General features: G+C 46.1%; 1 protein-coding gene across 4 annotated transcripts in view; it reads right to left on the bottom strand.

Annotated features, from left to right (window-relative positions):
- Positions 1-19,915, bottom strand: part of hlk (hulk) — a 134,145-nt gene that overhangs the window by 60,221 nt on the left and 54,009 nt on the right. For all 4 annotated transcript variants that reach the window (XM_075894777.1, XM_075894778.1, XM_037426252.2 and 1 more), the window contains exons 4-9: positions 15,689-15,871; positions 15,007-15,150; positions 10,508-10,690; positions 7,885-8,016; positions 3,287-3,469; positions 1,649-1,780 (exon numbers count right to left, since the gene is read on the bottom strand). In XM_075894777.1, the coding sequence (XP_075750892.1) occupies positions 1,649-1,780; positions 3,287-3,469; positions 7,885-8,016; positions 10,508-10,690; positions 15,007-15,150; positions 15,689-15,871 (957 nt within the window). The remainder of the gene's footprint in view (positions 1-1,648; positions 1,781-3,286; positions 3,470-7,884; positions 8,017-10,507; positions 10,691-15,006; positions 15,151-15,688; positions 15,872-19,915) is intronic.

Here is a 19,915-nt window from a genome sequence, read left to right as displayed (position 1 = left end):
TAGACACACCTTAGTCAGGGAGCTACATGCTCACGCAAAGCTAACTCCTTCATGCAAAGGAAACGGCTCATCACGTCTATAAACTGTTGGGGGGGGGGGGATACTATGACGTCGATATTATTGAATGGATTTAATTTTCTCCCAGTCATTTAACGCGCCAAAGGCATGCACTAACACTAGCATTATTTTGTTCTCATAATGATTGTTTCAGATATTTTTTTTTCCGTGAACTGTCCCAAACTGGAATAACCTCAAAAGCTCCATTGTTCAGTACGATTCTTTGTCAACATTTTTATTCCTTCTCAATGTCTGTTACATAATTGGTTATTTCCGTAGCGTCTGTGCGTATTATATCTATTTGTGTTGCTTGTTCTTGTTCTATTTGCGCATTTTCCTTTATTGAGTGAACCTAGGTTTCTATTTACGTGGTCTTTTTAACTGTAACTTTTGCTTGTATTTTGAGTGCCTTATGTTGTACTTTCTTTCATGTGCTGTGTCCCACCCTACTGAAACCCGGTAGGGGTTGCAGTACCAGTTAATAAAAATTGGCACATCCCACGCACAGTGGGAGCAATAATATGAGAAGCACGAATGATGAAGGTCCATATGTCACTTACAAATCAGCACAATTTTACGAGGTGGACGTGAATTATGCCGTACATCACTTCCACGTCCTTATTATCATGTTTGCGCCTGGCATTTGTGTTCGTCGTCCATTCAAGTCACGCAATGCCAAGTTTGGTATATGTGTAGCTAGCGAAATGACCGCTAGCACGCTATGAGTGTAGCATGTAGTCATGTCTTGGATGACACGCATGCCACGATTATGTTTTGACGCGTTATTTACCTTGGTCATCCATTCACGTGCCGTAATACCAAACTTGGTATATGTGAAGCTAGCGAAACTACCACGAGTGCACCATGAGCGTGGCGTGTAGTCATGACTTACATGAAATGCATGTCATAATTTCCATGTTAGGGTCTGTCACTTATGTTCGCCATGCAGTCATGTCATACCATACCAGTTTCTCAATATGTCACCTGAACGAAACCACCGCAAGAGCAGCAACACTATGAAATATAAATCGTGACATTTATGACAAGCATGCCATTATTTTCATGCTATGATTGTTTAGTTACGCTCGTCATACAGTCATGCTATTTCCTACCAAATTTGGTATAGATGCCACTATCGAAACGGCCAAGAGGGGTAGGTGGACGGACAGACAGACAGACGGACAGACAGACGGACAGACAGACAGAGAGAGCGAGAGACAGACATAGATGGATGGATGGATGGATGGATGGACGGACGGACGGACGGACGGACGGACGGACGGACGGATGGATGGATGGATGGATGGATGGATGGATGGATGGATGGATGGATGGATGGATGGATGGATGGATGGATGGATGGATGGATGGATGGATGGATGGATGCGGGCAATGTCACCGAAGTTCGCTGAGAAATGCTTCGCATTTAACGAAAGCATCAATTAGAAGCTGGCGAACTTCAGGGGGCACGACGGACACCTGATAAATTTGAGGTGCACGGCGACTGCTTTTGGCGGTGCAGTCATGCTTTCCAGACGCGCGCATATAGAGTTCACGCCTGGCATTCTGGTACCACTAAAGCAGCACTTACAGAAGAGCACCGCCAGGAAATTGGACTTCTTTATGAGCGTCTCGAGCACCTCGGGAGTGACGTCTTCGATCTCGTCGGTCTCCTTTTGCTTCACGAGCCACTCAAGAACCTGCTCCTCTTTTGTCAAGTCACCTGCACAAAGTAGGCAATGGCGAATGGACACAAATGGTAAAAAATTATATTGTAGCATTGAATAGAAGCGAACACTTCTCAAACGAAGCGGCGCGACAGACTGGCGGGATGGGCAGAACTGTGAAGAAGACGCTAGCGTTTCAGCTTGATAGCGACACATCTCGCTTCCTGGTAGGCATTATCGCTTATTTGTAGCGCATTGAGTATACAGACAGACATGTTGTTACTTGACGTTTTTCACACACACACAGATATATATATATATATATATATATATATATATATATATATATATATATATATATATATATATATATATATATATATATATATAAGGCTCCGAAAATTTTGACCCCCTGGAGTGTTTTTTAACGTGCACCCAAATTTGAGCACACGGGCCTACAGTATTTTCGCCTGATTCGAAAATGCAGCCGCCGCAGCCGGGATTTGATCCCGCGACCTGCGGATCAGCAGCCGAGTACTTTAGCCACTAGACCACCGCGGTGGGACTGTGAGAAACTCTATGAATAAAATGGGCGTAAGTGGGTAACGTAATGCGAATGACAGATGGCCCGTGAGAGTGATGGATTTTATCACACCTATAGACGGCAAATGCTGTGTAGGGGCGGTTATGAAATAAAAAAAAAACTCTAATGCATGCGTAAAACATGAGCCGCTTGCACAAAACATGATAAATAGGAGAACCCTGGAAGTGGCCTTAGGACGGACATAGAACAGGCTGATGATGTTTTTATGGGAGAAATAAACTGTGTATGCTACTTCAGGTAAAATAAAGGACAGATCCCTGTTTGTAGCTCATTTCGTATTGTTCAAGCTCCAACGTTGCTCAATTACGGTAAATACGGTTTTGTCACTGCTTGTGAATGTATACGATCCGCCAACCACTTATTTCAGATTACTACTTGACAGTGACGGTGCTACGTATTTGTAGTCAGTCGTGCAGAACTTATCTAGAACACAATCATGCACAAATTTTGTAGAATTCATATGTACACGGCATATGTGCTGGCCCCTTATGTGTTACCCATTTTATTGTGTAAAAAAAAGTGGAAATTTGAGAGCTTGGTTTGCTTTGTCAGACACGATATCACTGACTGCAGACTGCAGCGATTCCAAGAGGGGATGTTATTCCTAGAAGTTGTAACGTAAAAGGTAGGAAAGAAAAGTCCACGAAAAAATAACGTTCCGCTGGCAGGGACCGCACCTGTGAGCTTCGAATTCGAAGGGCACAGATTCAATCTCTGCCAGCGGAAAAACATCTTGTCGTACACTTTTGTTTCTTCACATTTACGTGACAATTACTTTCAATTACATTACCCCATGGCATCACTGCAGTCTGCTAGTTCTCATTGACACCCCCTGTGACTTAAGGTAAAAGAATGACTTGAATAATACAAACATGACCGGTATACAAGAAAAATATCTAACTGCAGTGGAAATTATAGCTTCCATAGCGTGCAAAGCAGCGCTGTTTGCAAGACCCACCGGAATAGAAGTTTGGTATCGAGTCCTCGAAGTACACCAGCTGCGGCACGCCGTCGATGCCGTACTCCTTGATGACGTCCTCGTCGTCGATCTTCACGAAGGGTATGTCGTGCGAGTCCAACTCGTCGTCGATGTTCTCCAGCTCCTTGAGCACCTTGTCGCACTTCGCGTCGCCTTTCTTGTCTGCGCACGCGCACCGAGGAAGAACAGGGGCAGAACAAGTGAACAGCTCTCGCGTCGCCGCATACAGCCATGCGTGACGTGATGTGGACAAGGCAGAACGACCCAATAGTGTGACTCAGCAGATTGCCGCTGAAGCCCACGCATAGAAAAAAATGGCAGCATATCCACGGAGTGAATGATGGGGAGTGGGGCGAAGCATTCGTCCGTCCATTCGTTCTTGCTTCCGTCCGTTCCTGCGTACGTCTGTGTAACCGTCCATGCGTCCATCCACCCGTCCGTGCGTGCGTCTGTTCGTGCGTCCATCCCTGCGTTCGTCCATGCATCCGCGCCTGCGTCCGTTCATGCGTTCATCCATGCATCTGTCTGTGTGTCCGTTCGTCCATCTATTCAACACTCCATGTTTCACCCTCTCGCATCTTTTTATTATATATTCCTCATATAGAAGCACCGCCATTCAGTGGACATTCCAAGGACTAAACGAGTGGTGGCACACGCACACTATCTTACGGCCTGCGCTTTGGGTCCACTTCCCACCTTTAACCACCTTGAGTTCATGGTATATACTAGTTCACTGTATTCATGGCACTGTGGCCCAATGCTCGCTAAACCTTTCTAAAACCAAGGAGGTTACGCCCAGCGAGTATAACGTAGCAACCTTTTCCTGTCAGATAGTGCTCAATGTACATGCCAGTGGCTGCTAATGTGAAATGAGAGACAGGAGGATTCAGCTTTTAATTTCTTACGGCTTGCGCTTCGTATCTGCTTCCCCCCTTTAACCACCTCGAATTCATTCATGGTATATACTATTTTATTGTATTCATGGCCCTGCGGCTCAACGCTTGCTAAACCTTTCTAAAACTAAGGAGGTTACGCCCAGCGAGTATAATGTAGCAACTCTTTCTTGTCCGATAGTGCTCAATGTACATGCCAATGGCTGCTAATGGGGATCGCAGCGTGCGCGTTGACTAAAAGCCGAATGCTCCTGTCTCTCATTCCCAATTAGCAGCCATTGACATGTACATTGAGCACTGTTTTTTATTGTTAAACAACGCACAGAAGAAATCTCTCACCGGCACCACCTTGGAGATCAAATGTTATACCTATTTCGGGTATGTGCCACTAGCGGTTACGTACTACGAGGGACGCACAAGCCACGCCATAAGGAGCTTCGCCCCTAAAAATTACACCATCTCTCGCTAAAGGAAACCATGTGTAGATTCGAAGCAACGGGCGCTAATGCTTACACTGGCGGCGTCTTTGACGCTGGCGGTCATCGCGGCGTTGCATCGGCGAGAAATCTGGAAAGGCGCAAAGCACGCAACGATGAACCGGTGTTTCCTACTGGAACATGCCAATCGCTGTTAATGGGTAATGAGAGACAGAAGACTCCGGTTGGTTTCAGGGACCCGCAGTCAGCATTTAGTTAAAGCGCGCGCTGCAAATTTTCGTTGTTCAACAACGCACAGGAGAAATCTAGCACCGGCAGTACCTTGGAGGTCTATATTCAGTGCCTCTTCATATGGGGTGGCCAGTGAACGGTTGTACACCGTGAACAATCGGTTTTTCAGTCAAGAAACTCGCTGGTAAACGCTATCTGCGTCGGCGTTGCGAGCCGAGAAAGAGAGTAGAGAGCGTAGGAAAATAAAATGAGGGGACGTGCATGTGCAATGAAGGTGTAAATGTGGCGGGGTTGAATCCCTAGAGGAAAGAGAGAGGGGAAGCTAGCGTATGTTAGCAGACGCTCCCTGCGTAGGCGTTGCGAGGTGAGAGAGGGGAGAGCGTTGGAGAGGAGAGAGGGGGAGTGGACGCGCACGCGCAGTAATAATGGTCACGCCGCACACCGGATTTAGCTCGACCCTAAGCTGCTTCGCTTCTAAAGAAAGTTCTCTTCACCAGGAGCTGTTTTTCTTTAGTTGCTGCTCCCCTGACCAGGACTGGGATTCCTACATATACATAACGTCCTGGTATTTACTTAAAGGCAACCATATCTTTCAAGCTGAATCACATAAGTTATAGAATTAACATGAAAAGTCTTGCGGAGGCTACCTTTTAAATATTCACTGACGAGATATCGTCAACTCATAATTTCAAGACGGTATGTGGCTCTCCTATACGTCTATCTTAGGAAAGGCACTGCCTAGTCTGGAGAAATCGTTATGGCTTCCACACACCAGATTTTGGCTTCATTTCTCAGCCGTCGTGACGTCATGACGCCGGTCACACAGGAGCAGGAGATCGCGACCCTTTCTCTTGGGCTCTAGGCGTCGGCAGGATTTTGTTTGGGGGGAGGGGGTGCAAACCCGCTTGTCATCGCTGCTATTGGAGTAGAGTAGCATTTGTGATGCTTGAGCGAGGGCAAGTACTGGTGTATAGTTTGAGACGGGAGGGGGGGGCGAAAGTTATTTTTGCGTCCCCCTGCCAACGCGAGGATTGCTGTGCCAGTGTACAAGACATTTGAGCAAGCAGAAGTCGTAACCCCCTACTGCCACGTATCTAGCGTTATGGCGTCACAACGCCTATCGGAAAAGAAAACTGTGATTGACAGCAGTAAAGCTCATTTAGTAATCTGCTTAGGGCGGCGTGTCACTGTTTATTCCGTTGGCTTCATATTGTCGCTTTCATTTCAAGAAGAAAATCAACAATCGAAAGCACTGTCAGTGCGCTTTTGAAATGCACCTTTTTGTATTAGTTTACTATCAGTTAGGAAAACCAATCGTGTCTCAGAATAACCGTACAGAACTTCCGCTGCGCTCGTGTTATCGGTTACGTTATTTCTTTGTTGCCGGTGACGAAAATCTCTCACGTGGTGCCTGCTTGGGACAGTTTGGAGTGGTATAGGGGAGTTAGATTTCGGATAGTGCACAGTACCTTTGCTTACTATCACACACCTTTCGAGCGTTCCTTTGCGAACCCGCTGGTTTCTGAACGCAAACTGTGGCTATTGAATTCTTACTCTTGTATCGTTTAAAAGTTTTCAGCTGGCCTAACACGTCCCCATGATTACCAGACCTTTTTTTCGCACTGAACCAGAACAGACCTGCGCGAGATTTTTTTAGGGACGAATCTCCTGTTAGTCTAACCTTGTCGCGCGTCACATGTAACCGTGCGAAGAAGAGACGAGAAAGAAAAGGGAAAAGAAATGGATGATCATTTCTCGTCTTATTTCTTAGATGGCGATACTCGGCCGCTACTCTCCAAAGTGCCGCTACTCTCCGAATGGCTGCTGCGCACGCTTTGCCTGAGTGCGCAGATAACGAGTGCCTTTCTCAGTCTCCTGGATAGTCGCCGTACGTGGTAGATCGTTGGTGGGGCAGAGAGAGAACACAACTTTATTGCATGGACGAAGCCGAGCGGCAGGTGCGTTGAAGACGCTTGCGCTCGGCTTCCTTGGCTCGCGTCTCGTCGGTGTCAGCGATTGAACGCCCGGACGCATGCACAAACGGATGAACACATGGACGGATGGACGCTTCACTCCAATCATCATAATTCACTCCGTCAATATGCTGTGATTTTTTTCGTGCTTCCCGTGGGCGTCTCAGAATAACTTAGCAGAACTGTGTGCGTAAGTATTCATCTTAGCTCTGATATTCATTGCGAGAAACCACCTACGTCCTAGCGAGCGTCCAAAGTGAACATTGAAGGCGCTCTCCTGCAGACGCCGTAAGCGACTGTACCGCCGGATACATGTCGTTCTTTCCGCCACGTCTTGGCTTGGTGTGTGCGAATACGAAACTTTCCAATTTCAACCACACTTGTTGCACTCCTCAAACCAGATCGGTCTCTGTTACAGAATCGTTATAATTTTCGAATGTGTTTCGAATACGTCCTTACACGGTGAACAGTAAAAACAGCTCAAACATCAACCAGTTTTGCTGGTCGGGGTTCCTTGCAATAAAACTCTCCATAGGCAGTGCAGTGCTAAAATTATTACCGGCATGAAGGTGGCTCATGAATGCGCTTAGAGACAAGCGCTGCACTGCTCTTTCGAAAGACTAAGTCAGAAACAAGAGGTCTAATTATTCCGAGTGAAAATCTCTTAAGCATATCAGTACCTTTCCTAGGGCTAAAGTCGCTATGCATAACAGGTGAATTAAAACACTCAGGTTACTGTCCTATTACTTATGATGCAAGAAGAAACTACCTGGTGGTTGAGCGAGGACACACGCAGCGGGTTTTCACAGTGCATTTTGTATTTGCACTAGCTTATGATTCAGAAATACTATAACAACGTGCCCGCTTTAGGGGAAGTAAAGCTGCGTTACGTTTGTATCTGTGTCGGCCGAATGCTTGGGGTGAAATTGATTTCGGCTAAAAAAACTTTTGTGAGGCGAGAGGTAAAAATGGCGATATTGCCCAACTCGTGCGAGGGCGTTACACGCGGTGTGGTATTAGACTGACTGAGAGTTAGAACCTACAAAAAAGTACCGCGAGATAGTCAGCCTTCTGGACGAGCTCGTCGAATACGTCCTCGGACACGTCCTCGATCTCGTCCTTCATCTTCTGCTCCACCAGCCAGCTCAGCACTTTCTCCTCGTTGGTCAAGTCCCCTGCACGGAAGGTGGCACACTCGTTTCAACTCAGGCTTATTACTGGTGGCTGGTCAATGCGTGTCTTCGGCTGTCCGCGATCACGGTTGGCTCCACTATCTGCAAGCTGCTTGCAGCGCTTTAAGAAGAATGTTCAAGCGGTGAATATTATTTTTACTGAAAGCAACATTGGTGGGCAAGTTGGTGGGGCCCATTACCTTAGCTATGTCTTTATTGTCTGTACTACACGCATACGCCCTCCATGCTGCTTCAACATGTTCTCACGGTGTCGTGACGTGGACGGAAGCAGTACAAGAATACAGTTTTATTTGGGCGAATCTATGCCCAGTAAACGGAAGAGTCAAACTAGAAGCGGTAATAGCGGCGAACAGAAATTGATCATCACGCGCCGTCTTTTATACATCACACATCGAGCTTCCCAGGCTTTGAACTGGTGGTTGCGCAAGCTCTGAAATAAGGTTGACTATTCAGAGCATCCTGCGCGCAGTCTGAACGACTACAATCGCGAAGTTTCTCGAACAGCGCAGCTAACAGTCCTTGTGGGTCTAACCCAAATATAAAATATGAAGCGGTGCTGCGTCACAATAAATTTAGTTGACATTTTGCTCTGGGTGCGTCTCCTCTTCTTTCGCCCGCGTCATTTTGTTGCGCAATAATTCTCCATTAGAATATTGATTATACCCGAAGGCGATACCAAACCAAGTCGCTTATTTCTTCGAGGCTTTCGGTTTCATGTTATGGGGCTGCTAACACCACCTGTAAGTCGTTTGCGCCTCGAGGCGCCCACGCGTTTCGCACATAGGCCGCATTTAGGGTTCACAGTTATCGAGCGGTAGATGGCGTTGTGTTCGCGAGCGTTTGTCTGGTTAGCGCGGTAGCGCCAGCAGGGAGGCTGGGTGGCGGCACATGAGAAATGAGCGGTCCTCTTTTGGCGTGGCGGCGTGTGCGAACGTTTTTGCCCGCGGTTGTCTATGCAAAGCGGCGGCACTGGGTGTCGTAACCCCGTGGCTCCTCGTGGTGAGTCGAGCGTTGGCGACGCCGCCTCCACGCTAACTTGTGTTTGTTCTTATGTGTTTGATTGAGTGTATTGGAGTACTGAATAAGTTCGTTCAGCGTGTTGATCACTAGTCATGCATTTGATTCGGCTGACGATATGGTCGTTGTGTAGGTAGTTAAATGTTTGGTCTGGTCCGGGTGTGTCAACTGCGTTTGTTCACTCCTAGAGCATGCCTCATTTCGAGACCCTTAGATAGTAGAGTATCAAGTACTCTAAATCGTTACCCATTTTTTCTACCCCCCCTTCTTCGATGTTAAGAACAAAAAAGGTCACAATAGGCGAGGGTTTACGCTTGCATGGCAGCGCAATAATCGACAGTTTAATCGTAATAATACTATATGCAGTTTTACGTCCCAAAAGCATGGTATGGTTATGAGAAACGCCGTAGTGGAGGGCTTCGAAAATTTTGACCATTTGGTGTTCTTTAGCGTGCGCTGACACTGCACAGAACGCGGGTTTCAATCATTTCACTTCGAGCGAAATGCCGGAATCGAAATCGTGACCTTCGGGTCAGCAGCAGCCACTGATTCACCGTAGCGGACGACACTTTTAGTTGGGCAGCCTGACGTTAGAAATGGTGGGCAGCTTCCGTCCGCAGGGCTGCTACGGCAGCGCATTTAAGACTCCTTATTATTATATTTTCCCTCGTCAAATTGAGTGTAAAAATCCTAAATGAAAAGAAACTACGAAATTTCATTACGCATCTGTGCTATAATTAGCTTATTGTTATCATTGCTTACCCTTTTCTCTGTTTCTTTAAGACAATTCACTTGTCCATTTGACGTGCTATTTGAAGGGCCCCTCACCTGCCTCTGAAGACGTAAGAATGAAGCGTTTTTTTCTCTCCTGGCATTTTTCGTCTTTCTGGTGCACTTCGGAACGTCTATATGGTGCAGCGGTGAGCTCTGTTAGGGTGAAAATGGCTCAGTGGGTCAGTGCTGCACTGCAGACAAGCAAGACCGGCGCTTTGCAACCACGGAATGGCACGGTCCAGCGATGTAGCCGACGACGAAAAGCAGCTCCCGTGTGTCCGTGTGCGCATGCGTTGCTACGCTTCGATGCGCGTTCGCGCAAGCACACTGGCGCTGCGCGGCCACGCGCTCGCGTGTTCACCCTAAGAGTGGTCACCGCTGTACATGCTTCCCACTGGACCATACACGTGAAATGTCAGACGTGAATTGTCTCCTGTACTGATTTGCCAAGCCCATCTGTCTTTCCTGGTCTCTCATCACTATCGTTCACGATCAACAAATTTCGCTTCGTGTGTTTGCGACTTCGCAAGCGTAGATAACAGTGAGCAGCCGAGAAGTGCGAAAAGGCTCCGAAGCTTAGTGCTGACTTTACGGCGTATGAAGTAAGTGGCGACGGAGAGATAACGCCTGTAGGAACGGTATGCATGGTAAAACTGCTGGGCCAAGGTATGTATGGCCTCACCTTTGAACACAGTGGGCACCTCGTTCTCGAAGAATATCAGGACGGGCAGCGTGTCCCAGCCGTACTTCTTGGCAAACTCCACGTCGTCCGTCTTGACGAACGGGATGCCGTGCTGGTCGGCATCGTCGTCGATCGCCTCCAACTCTTCCAGGATCTTCTTGCTCTTCGCATCGTTCGCGTCATCTGCAAGTGCGATTATATAGGGCGCCTTGTTTGTCGAGGCACTTCGGTGGCAAAATATTGGCGTAATTGACAAGAGCCTCGCCGTGTATCACTTCAGTAGCTCTGACCACAGTTCGGCAGCTGAATATCGCTATTTACTAATCTTCTTTTTCTAAGCGAATACACGAGCGTGAGAAACGATTAACCAACACACAAATACAAATGAGCGCTGACTTCTGAAGAGGCAGAGAATTTGTATAGCACTGACACATCACGACAAACAGACAACATGCGCATAAAACCTTCATGAAGCGTAGCTATATTGCCGCGAAGGCAATGTTTCGCGGAAAGCTCTTTTTTTTTTTTCGTTTTCAGCTACAGCTGGAGTTCGTTCTTTGCCAGATGCTCTTGTTAGAGGCGCTTTTTAACGACTTTTCTCGGCGAGGGAGCCTCGAGGAAGAATGAGAGTCCGAGGAGAAAAAGCTGCATCCGGTCGGTCACTGTGCGCCCAGTGCCCCAAACCAGGCACTGCGCCGTGCTCTCGACCGGGCTGCAGAAATTAAGTGCATTTCTCCTCTTCTAACCACTACCACCACCACCCCAAACGAGCGAGCCACCGCTTGCGTCCTCTGGGGCAATCGGGGACCGAAAATTGAACACTTGTTTGCGCGTCAAGGCTGTCTTAGAGAATGTGCCCGTTTCAAGAAGCTGCTACAGTTTTGTTGCGAGGCAGGATTCACGCGACCATGAAAACTCGTGTTGAGATTGGTTATCCTCGGCTTGTTTGATTGGTCCGTATAAGCCGTTTTCCAAATGGTGCAAAACAGTGGTCTTCCGCGTGGTCCGCGCATCCATGGATGCTGGAAAACCCAATTTAGGCAGCGACTCGGGCCCTTTTTGGTGTGAGCGGACTCGGGGTCAACAGCGCATCTCACCACCGGAGACCAGTCATGCAGGCCGAGCGGTATGCCATCAATTCTCGTGTTTTGTATTTGTGACTTTGTGCATTGTGTAAATTTAAGTTGTATTAGATAAATAAACTTCCAATGAGGTCTCCCCGAAATCATCATGTCGAATTGTCATCGCTTGCCTGTGCGGAATTGCTCCCACGCTTCTTCGTCCGGATGGTCTTCAGATGTGTCTAGCTTAAACAACCCCGAAGTTTCGCTACAATATTCCGAAGTGTCAATACTTAGGCTTATAAATCAAGTCCGCTTCTTTAATTTTACGCGTTATCTATTTTAGAGACGACACTCGGCTCGACATACAACCGAACGCACCCGCAAGGAGAACAATGATGTGCTATAGTAAACCTTGCTGATACTTCTCTATATTGTAAGTTGCGCTCTGCTAATATAGAATTGGGGCACCCGGCTGTCTCGCCTGCGTTCAAGTTTTCACCCGGTGATGGAGTGCCAGAAGCGACGGCCCAACTCACAAAGAGCGCTGACTTCCAACTGGTTCATTCATGAAACCAGTGCTTGTCCTGTGCACTCCACGTTCACCATACAGTGCCCACGACAAGCACCGGTTTACCGATTGAACCAGTTGGAAGTCAGCGCTCTTTTTGAGTTGGGCCGTCGCTTCTGGCACTCCATCACCGGGTGAAAACTTGAACGCTTCTGGCGCTATTACATTTTTTGATCATGAATAACTAACTAGCCCTATTTAACGTCATTTTTCTCGGGACGCTCTTGCATTTTCTGAGGAAGAGGTGAAGGGATTTTGAAACGCATGCTCAGAAATAAGGGATCATTGAAAAGGTGTAGGTGAAAGAAGAGGAAAGAGGGTAAGTGAACACAGTGTGCGTAATATTTTTTTAACACTACTGCACAAGTTCCCTCAGTGAATAAATAAGGCGCTAAGCAAGAGTTGAAACGATTATGCACTATGCTGAATAGTGCGAAGATGATGTTGCAGCCCCAAAGAAGGATTTATTGATTTGTGGGGTTTAACGTCCCAAAACCACGATATGATTATGAGAGACGCCGTAGTGGAGGGCTCCGGAAATTTCGACCACCTTGGGTTCTTTAACGTGACCCAAATCTGAGCACACGGGCCTACAGCATTTCCGCCTCCATCGGAAATGCAGCTGCCGCAGCCGGGATTCGATCTCGCAACATAGCCACAATGAGAATAATGAACAGGGAATCGAGCTTCGTGCAAATCATATCATATATGACTGATTCAAACGAGTTCGAGGGATGGCCTGAAGTGCTGAAATGATGTGAAACAAGAAATGTCGCGGTAGCAGGCGTATCTACAAGGGGACTTGTTATATAGACGTTCCAGGCGCACTTATGCCACCGTGAAGTTTTGTGTATATTCCAAACAGATGTCATCGCCCTGTTCGACGTTCGAATGCAAGTGCTGCTGATGATCGATGGGAAAGGAAACGTTCCGGCGGCGGTATGCCGTCGCTCGACAAACCCATAAAAAGTACCGCAGAACGGGTAGGGACGCCCGCAGCAACTGCGCACTTTGACCGCCAGGGAGCGGTCACGCGCGAGCTATGTTGTGGGGAATATGGACACACTAGGCGTGGAACATGTAGTCACTAATCTTTTAAAGGGTATCTATAAAGGTAACAAGGTAGTTATAAAGTGGGAAAAACAGGTATCCAAGCCTGCAGAGGTAAAACGGGAGCTTAGGCAGGGGTGCCCCCTGTCACCCTTATTATTCATGATGTACCTACAAGGATTAGAGGCCAAATTAGAGGGAAGTGGGCTGGGCTTCAACCTCTCTTTAGTCAAACAAGGAAAACTTATTAATCAGGCACTACCAGCATTAATGTACGCAGATGATATAGTGCTAATGGCCAACAACAAGGAAGATTTGCAGAGATTGATGGACATCTGCGGTAATGAGAGAGATAGGTTAGATTTTAGATTCAGTAAGAAAAAATCAGCAGTCATGATTTTCAATGACAACGAAGGTAGTGAGCTTAGAATACAGGAGGTCACGCTAGAGATAACAGATAAATACAAATATCTTGGCGTATAGATAAGCAATGGGACCGAGTACCTGAGGGAACACGAAATATACGTGACGACTAAAGGTAACAGGAACGCAGCAGTGATGAAAAATAGGGCACTGTGGAATTAGAATAGGTATGATGTTGTGAGAGGAATATAGAAATGGGTCATGGTTCCGGGGCTGACGTTCGGCAATGCGGTCTTGTGCATGATATCAGAAGTTTAAGCAAGATTAGAAATTAAGCAACGTGGAATAGGTAGGCTTGCTTTAGGAGCTCACGGGAATACACCAAATCAGGGAGTACAAGGTGATATGGGATGGACATCATTTGAGGGCAGGGAAGCTAGCAGCAAGATAAAATTTGAGAAACGATTGAGAGAAATGGGGGAAGAGCGCTGGGCTAGGAAGGTTTTCAGCTACTTGTACATGAAGAATGTCGATACAAAATGGAGGAAGCGAACCAGGAAGTTGACTGGTAAATACTTAGAAAACAGCAGGTGGCCAAACCAAAAATAACTATCGGTTAAAAAGAAAGTGAAGGAAACAGAGACTGACATGTGAAAAATGGCCATGATTAAGAAGTCCGCACTAGAGATCTATCGAACTTTTAAGCAGGAAATTGCCAAGGAAAGGATCTATGATAATACTCGGGGTAGTTCTCTACTGTTTGAGGCAGGGACGGGAGTATTGCGAACCAAGACATATCGGGCCAAATACGAAGGGGTAGACACAGTATGCAGTGCGTGTGGAGAGGAAGAAGAAACTGCCGAACACTTGATAATGTTCTGTAAAGAGCTTCACCCTATAGTTCAGGATGATGGCGCAGAGTTTTTCAAAGCACTGGGGTTTAGGGACCGGGAGGGCAAAATAGACTTTAAGCAAGTAGACTTAACTAGAAGGAGGTTATCTGATTGGTGGCTAAAGTCAAGGCACGAGTGAAAATTAAACTCTTCACTGCAAAGTACGAATCCTCAAACTCACTTTTTAAGGGAAAAAAAATAAATATAGTTTTGGGTTCATTAAGTATTATGGCTTGGTGGCGCTAGCCACCGCCCGATCTAAAGGGTACAGCCATATCCATCCATCCATCCATCCATGTTGATAGGGATCATCAGATGGCTTACACCTTTGTCCGGTATGTGCTCCCACCTCTGAGTTGAAGGGACACGCAACGCAGCTCGAATTTCGTGCACTCATTGCTTCGCCCTTGCGGCAAAAATTTTTTAGTCTGTTCACAAGATCCCTTGTTTAACGCTATCTTGTTCGACGACATGCAATGTGCCTCATAACATGCGACCGCGTTGCTACCGTTACTGACATTCAGGTGGGTCTTTCAATGAGCTGTGTCGTCAGAGACTCACAGACGAAGACGGCCAGTATGTCAGTCTTCTCGATGAGCGCATTCATGTCGTCCGCTGAAACCTCCTCGATGATGTCTGTGTCGTCACCGGTGTCCATGAACTGCTGCAACCATTTGAGCACGTCCTCTTCGTTCTTTAAGTCACCTGTGATGAATACGTGCATCCACTTATCGCAATGTTTTCTAAATACTGTCGATTAACGAACTGCAGTATACCAACCTATTCTACCGAAGGACAAAGGCTTCTTCCAACGGGCCCCAATATGCCTTGTCCTGCACCATCCTATTTCGTTCTATGCCTGCAAATCCTTTCTTCACACCATGTAACCGTCGTCGGCTATGTCTCCTAGTGCCTTAGTATCCATATCGGAGGCTAACATGGGGGCGACTAAGTCAATATGCAAACTCGAGCTAACACAACAACCACTCATTGTGCTCGACGCAAGTCACGCTATAGGAACACACTGTCGTTGTTTTAATAAAACAGTTTGTGGCATATTTTAAAAATGTTAAACAAAAAACTTGTACCGGCGTATTATAAAGCCACATTGAATTAAAAAAGGAAGAGGGGCGCCAGCTTACTGTGAGTGCTTCTTAATGCAACATGATTCAAAGCCGAGGCATGCCATTATACCACAACGGCTCAGTTCTGACATTCGCTCTACGCTGGGAGTGTAACTCACCGTCGTAGAGTAGCGGGATGGTCTTTCGGTAGTAGACCAGTGCTGGCAGTTGGTCTAGGCCGAATTCCTCGGCCACCTCGGCCTCGGAGATCTTGACGAAGCCGATTCCCAACGCGTCCGCCTCGTCGTCGATGTTCTCGAGTTCGGTGAGGACCGCCTCGGACTCCTTGTGCTTCTGTTTGTCTGCGCAGAGGCACACTCAGCTGAGAATAAACAGCGTGCACATATAAACGCGGATTAACTGATAGAATGAAAACTGAAGAAGCGGTGAAAGGCGGGCCAATTGGTACAAACCTCCAAACACGAAATAAAAAAAGACAGCGTGGTGACAGCACGAAAGAAGGCGACATGCGTAGTGCCGATAACTGTCCACTGATAGTTTTATTGAAGAAAGCAAGAATGCAAGAAAGAATAGGCTACAATTTTGGTCCCTTGCGTGACGTCATAGCTCTTTTTTTTTTCAGAGAGATCAAGCGACAAAACGGTTACACATCGATCGTCCAAGGTAGGCTCCTCATAGAAGCCCGTATACGTTCAGAAAATGGCGGCTGATCAGCTCCTCACGGGGTTTAGCGCCATCCCTGTGAGGAAGGAACACTTCCGGCGAAACAAAAAATGAAGCGGACATGTGACGCAACAGCTGGTAAACAAGTCACGTCAATTTGTGTGAACTTTCATGACATTTGATCTCAAATTAATTTTCATAGGCCGCCGTAGAGTTTGCCAAGGACTCGCGCTAAGGCGATCGCCGGCGAGTCCTCCACGTGAGCGCTTCAAGTCAACGCTAGCCAGTCAAATACCGACTGGTGACTAGATAATGATGTTTAAATGTACTATCGTTCACTTTGCCTCGGGTTTACAAGGAAACTTATTCTTTCTTTATTCAATACTGCAGACCTTGTACAGATCCAAGCAGGGTGGGGGAAGAATAAAACAACAACAAAACGGAGCAAACAAGTATAATTAGCAATGAGCAATGATCCCAATGCGCTTAAATGCTACAATGAATCATTCCAGTCTGTTACGGTGCGGGGAAAAAAAGAAAATTTGAATAAATCTGTTCTCGAAAAATAAGGTGTCAAAGAATTAGGATGATGGTGGCGAGTAAGTCTTGATGTAGAAGATGAAAGATATGGTGAGGGGTTAATCGCTAGTTTATGATTCCAAAGGAGGTAAAGAAATTCCAAACGTGCAGCTTTCCGTCTCAGTGCAAGGTATGGAATGTTGTTAGCCTGCATCAGTTCAGTGGGTGAGTCATACGGTGAAAATTTGGAATAAATAAACCTGACTGCTTTTCTTTGCACATTTTCTAGGTGATTAATGTTGGTTTTAGTAAAGGGGTCCCATACTACACATGCATATTCGAGTTTTGGCCTAATTAGTGTGTTATAAGCAAGTAATTTAACAGCTGGAGGAGACTGTTTGAGCTTATGTCTTAAAAAATATAACTTGCGGTATGCAGAAGAACAAATGCTATTTATATGTGTATTCCACGACAAAGTATTAGTAAGAGTTACACCTAAGTACTTGTATGCCGTTTCCTCATGCAATGGTAATGAGCCTAGCCTATATTCAAAGGAAAGTGGAGCTTTTCTGCGAGAGAAACGAAGATATACTGTCTTACCAATATTAAGTTTCATGTCCCATGTGTTACACCATTCGGAAATGTTAGCAAGAGCAGTGTTAAGGAGGTGCTGATCGTTAGGTGAAGTGATTTCATGGAACAACACGCAGTCATCTGCAAACAATCTAATTTCAATGCTAGGATCAATGACTGTAACGATATCATTAATGTATATCAAGAACAACAATGGCCCTAATACACTCCCTTGAGGAACCCCGGAACCAACCGGAAGATAGCCAGACCGCCGCCCATTAACTTCCACACACTGGGATCGATTAGTCAAATAACTCCTAATCCATGTAATTAAAATTTCCGGAAGTTTGATTTTTCTGAGTTTTAAGATCAGTTTGTCATGCGGAACCCTATCAAAGGCTTTGCTGAAATCTAGAAATATTGCATCGATTTGACCATTTTTATCAAAACATGAAGCGAGTGAATGAATAACGGTAACTAATTGTGTAACTGTCGAGTAGCCTTTTCTAAACCCATGTTGATGATTAGAGAGAACTGAATGTTCATCTAAGAATTCATTAATTTGATTGGCGATAATGTGCTCAAGAAGTTTACAACAGGATGATGTAAGTGATATCGGTCGATAATTTTCTAATAAAGATCGATCACCTTTCTTGTGTATGGGAACGACTCTGGCTACCCTCCAGTCATCCGGTAGTTTACCATGAAGTAAAGAATTACGGTAAATTATAACAAGAAACTTTGCAATAGACTCAGCATATCGCTTCAGAAACATGTTAGGAAGGTTGTCAGGACCACATGAAGATTTCGTTTTCAAGTTCAATAGCATAGAAACCACGCCAGGGTAAGAGATGAAACTGACATCAGAGGGATGAAATGTTGTGTGATTGGCTGGACAAACACCAGACTTACTAAAAACACTCTGGAAGTACTCATTCAAATGACATGCGATGTCACCAGGATCATTAACAATTGAGCCATTAATAGAAATTTGAGACACTGGCTTCTTTTTTTCGCTTATATAATTCCAAAACTTTTTAGGATCTTCTGAAATAAAGTTTGGTAGCACCGTCTTAAAATAGTGATCCTTCGAAGAGCTTACCGCACGTGCAAGGTTATCTTTTAGTTCTTTTAGATTGCCGATAGATATGCATTGTTTTTTTAATCTCTTTATTTTTCGCTTCAGGTGGATGATTTCACGCGTCATCCATGGTGTCTGCCTATTAACTAGTTTATGTTTGGTTGGTACAAACGTATCTGTACAGAAATTACATATATCTTTGAAACGGCACCAAAGTGAGATGACATCAGTGTCGGTGAAATCAGTTAGACATGTTTCCAAATGTTCTATTATGGATGCATCGTCTGCACGTGAGTAGTCTTTTTATTCTCCTAAGTATTACTCCGTGTTCGTCGCATCTTCTGCAGAATAATTAAAGCACAAAGCAACATCCGTCACATCTGTTACAGCAACTTGTCACATCTTCCACGTTGCTTATTTGCCTCACACTTACGCAGGTTCTTTAGCATGCACAATGCTTGTGTTCTTCAGCTTTAACAAAAAGAAACGAAGCCTAGTCACGCCAAAATTAGGACCTTTCAGTTTAATAATAACACAATAACTTGAATTTTTTAGACTGCATACAATGAAAATAATCACAAAAACGTCTGCGGACGCTACTTGCGTTATTTTTGTTTTAGATTATTCTCCGTTAAAATACCGCTACATATGCAAGTGCAGACATGGGAATTGTAGCATTAGAAATAACTTGGCAATCTGCTCACCGATAACGCGTATGCTCGTAGGCACTGCATGCTCGAAAACGAAACAGGGCTGCAGGAGTACTGACGGATGAACATCCTGCGAGCACTGTATTACCAACCATTGCTCTTGTTTCTCATCGAGAAAACATAGGTCACTACATGATTGATTGATTGATTTGAATGATATGTGGGATTTAACGTCCCAAATCACCATATGAATATGAGTGACGCCGTAGTGGAGGGCTTCGGAAATTTATACCACCCGGGGTTCTTAAACGTGTACCCAAATCTGGGCACACGGGCCTACAGCATTTTCGCCTCAATCGAAAATGCAGCCGCCGCAACCGGAATTTGATCCCGCGACCTGCGGGTCAGCAACCGAGTGCCTTAGCAGACTACCGCGGCGGGGCATGGGTCACCAGGCATAGTGCATCCTTGCACAGCACGTCGTTTACGCAGGTATCGACGACAGCATTCAGCGGTAAATGTAATCCGCATCGTTCCGCTGCCCGTTGGACACTTCACTCAAGACGTTAACGAGCGACAAAACGCAACTCACAATTTCGCGCACAGTGGAGAACAGACCGCGGCGAGGCTGCCTGAGCGAACGGCTGCTGCTCTTCTTGGCCACGTCAAGGGTCTGCGGAGTTTGCCTTCAGGTACCTGGTGGTTTGGTACGATCTGTCCGCGAGGCAGTGTGTCGCGCGGCGGTCATTTGTAGTTCTCGCTTGCGTGAAAGGCCTAGTTCGTGGTGTAGATTCGAGCATGTGCACCTAAGAGGTCTTGGAAATGTTTTCAGCTGCAGGGGCCATACCAGTGTACCATGCTCACGAGTCTCGGATAATAACACAGTCTCCACGGAGTCA

The sequence above is a fragment of the Rhipicephalus microplus genome, chromosome 5 (genome assembly GCF_043290135.1).
Source record: "Rhipicephalus microplus isolate Deutch F79 chromosome 5, USDA_Rmic, whole genome shotgun sequence".
NCBI lineage: Eukaryota > Metazoa > Arthropoda > Arachnida > Ixodida > Ixodidae > Rhipicephalus > Rhipicephalus microplus.
This window is presented reverse-complemented; position numbering and strand designations above follow the sequence as displayed.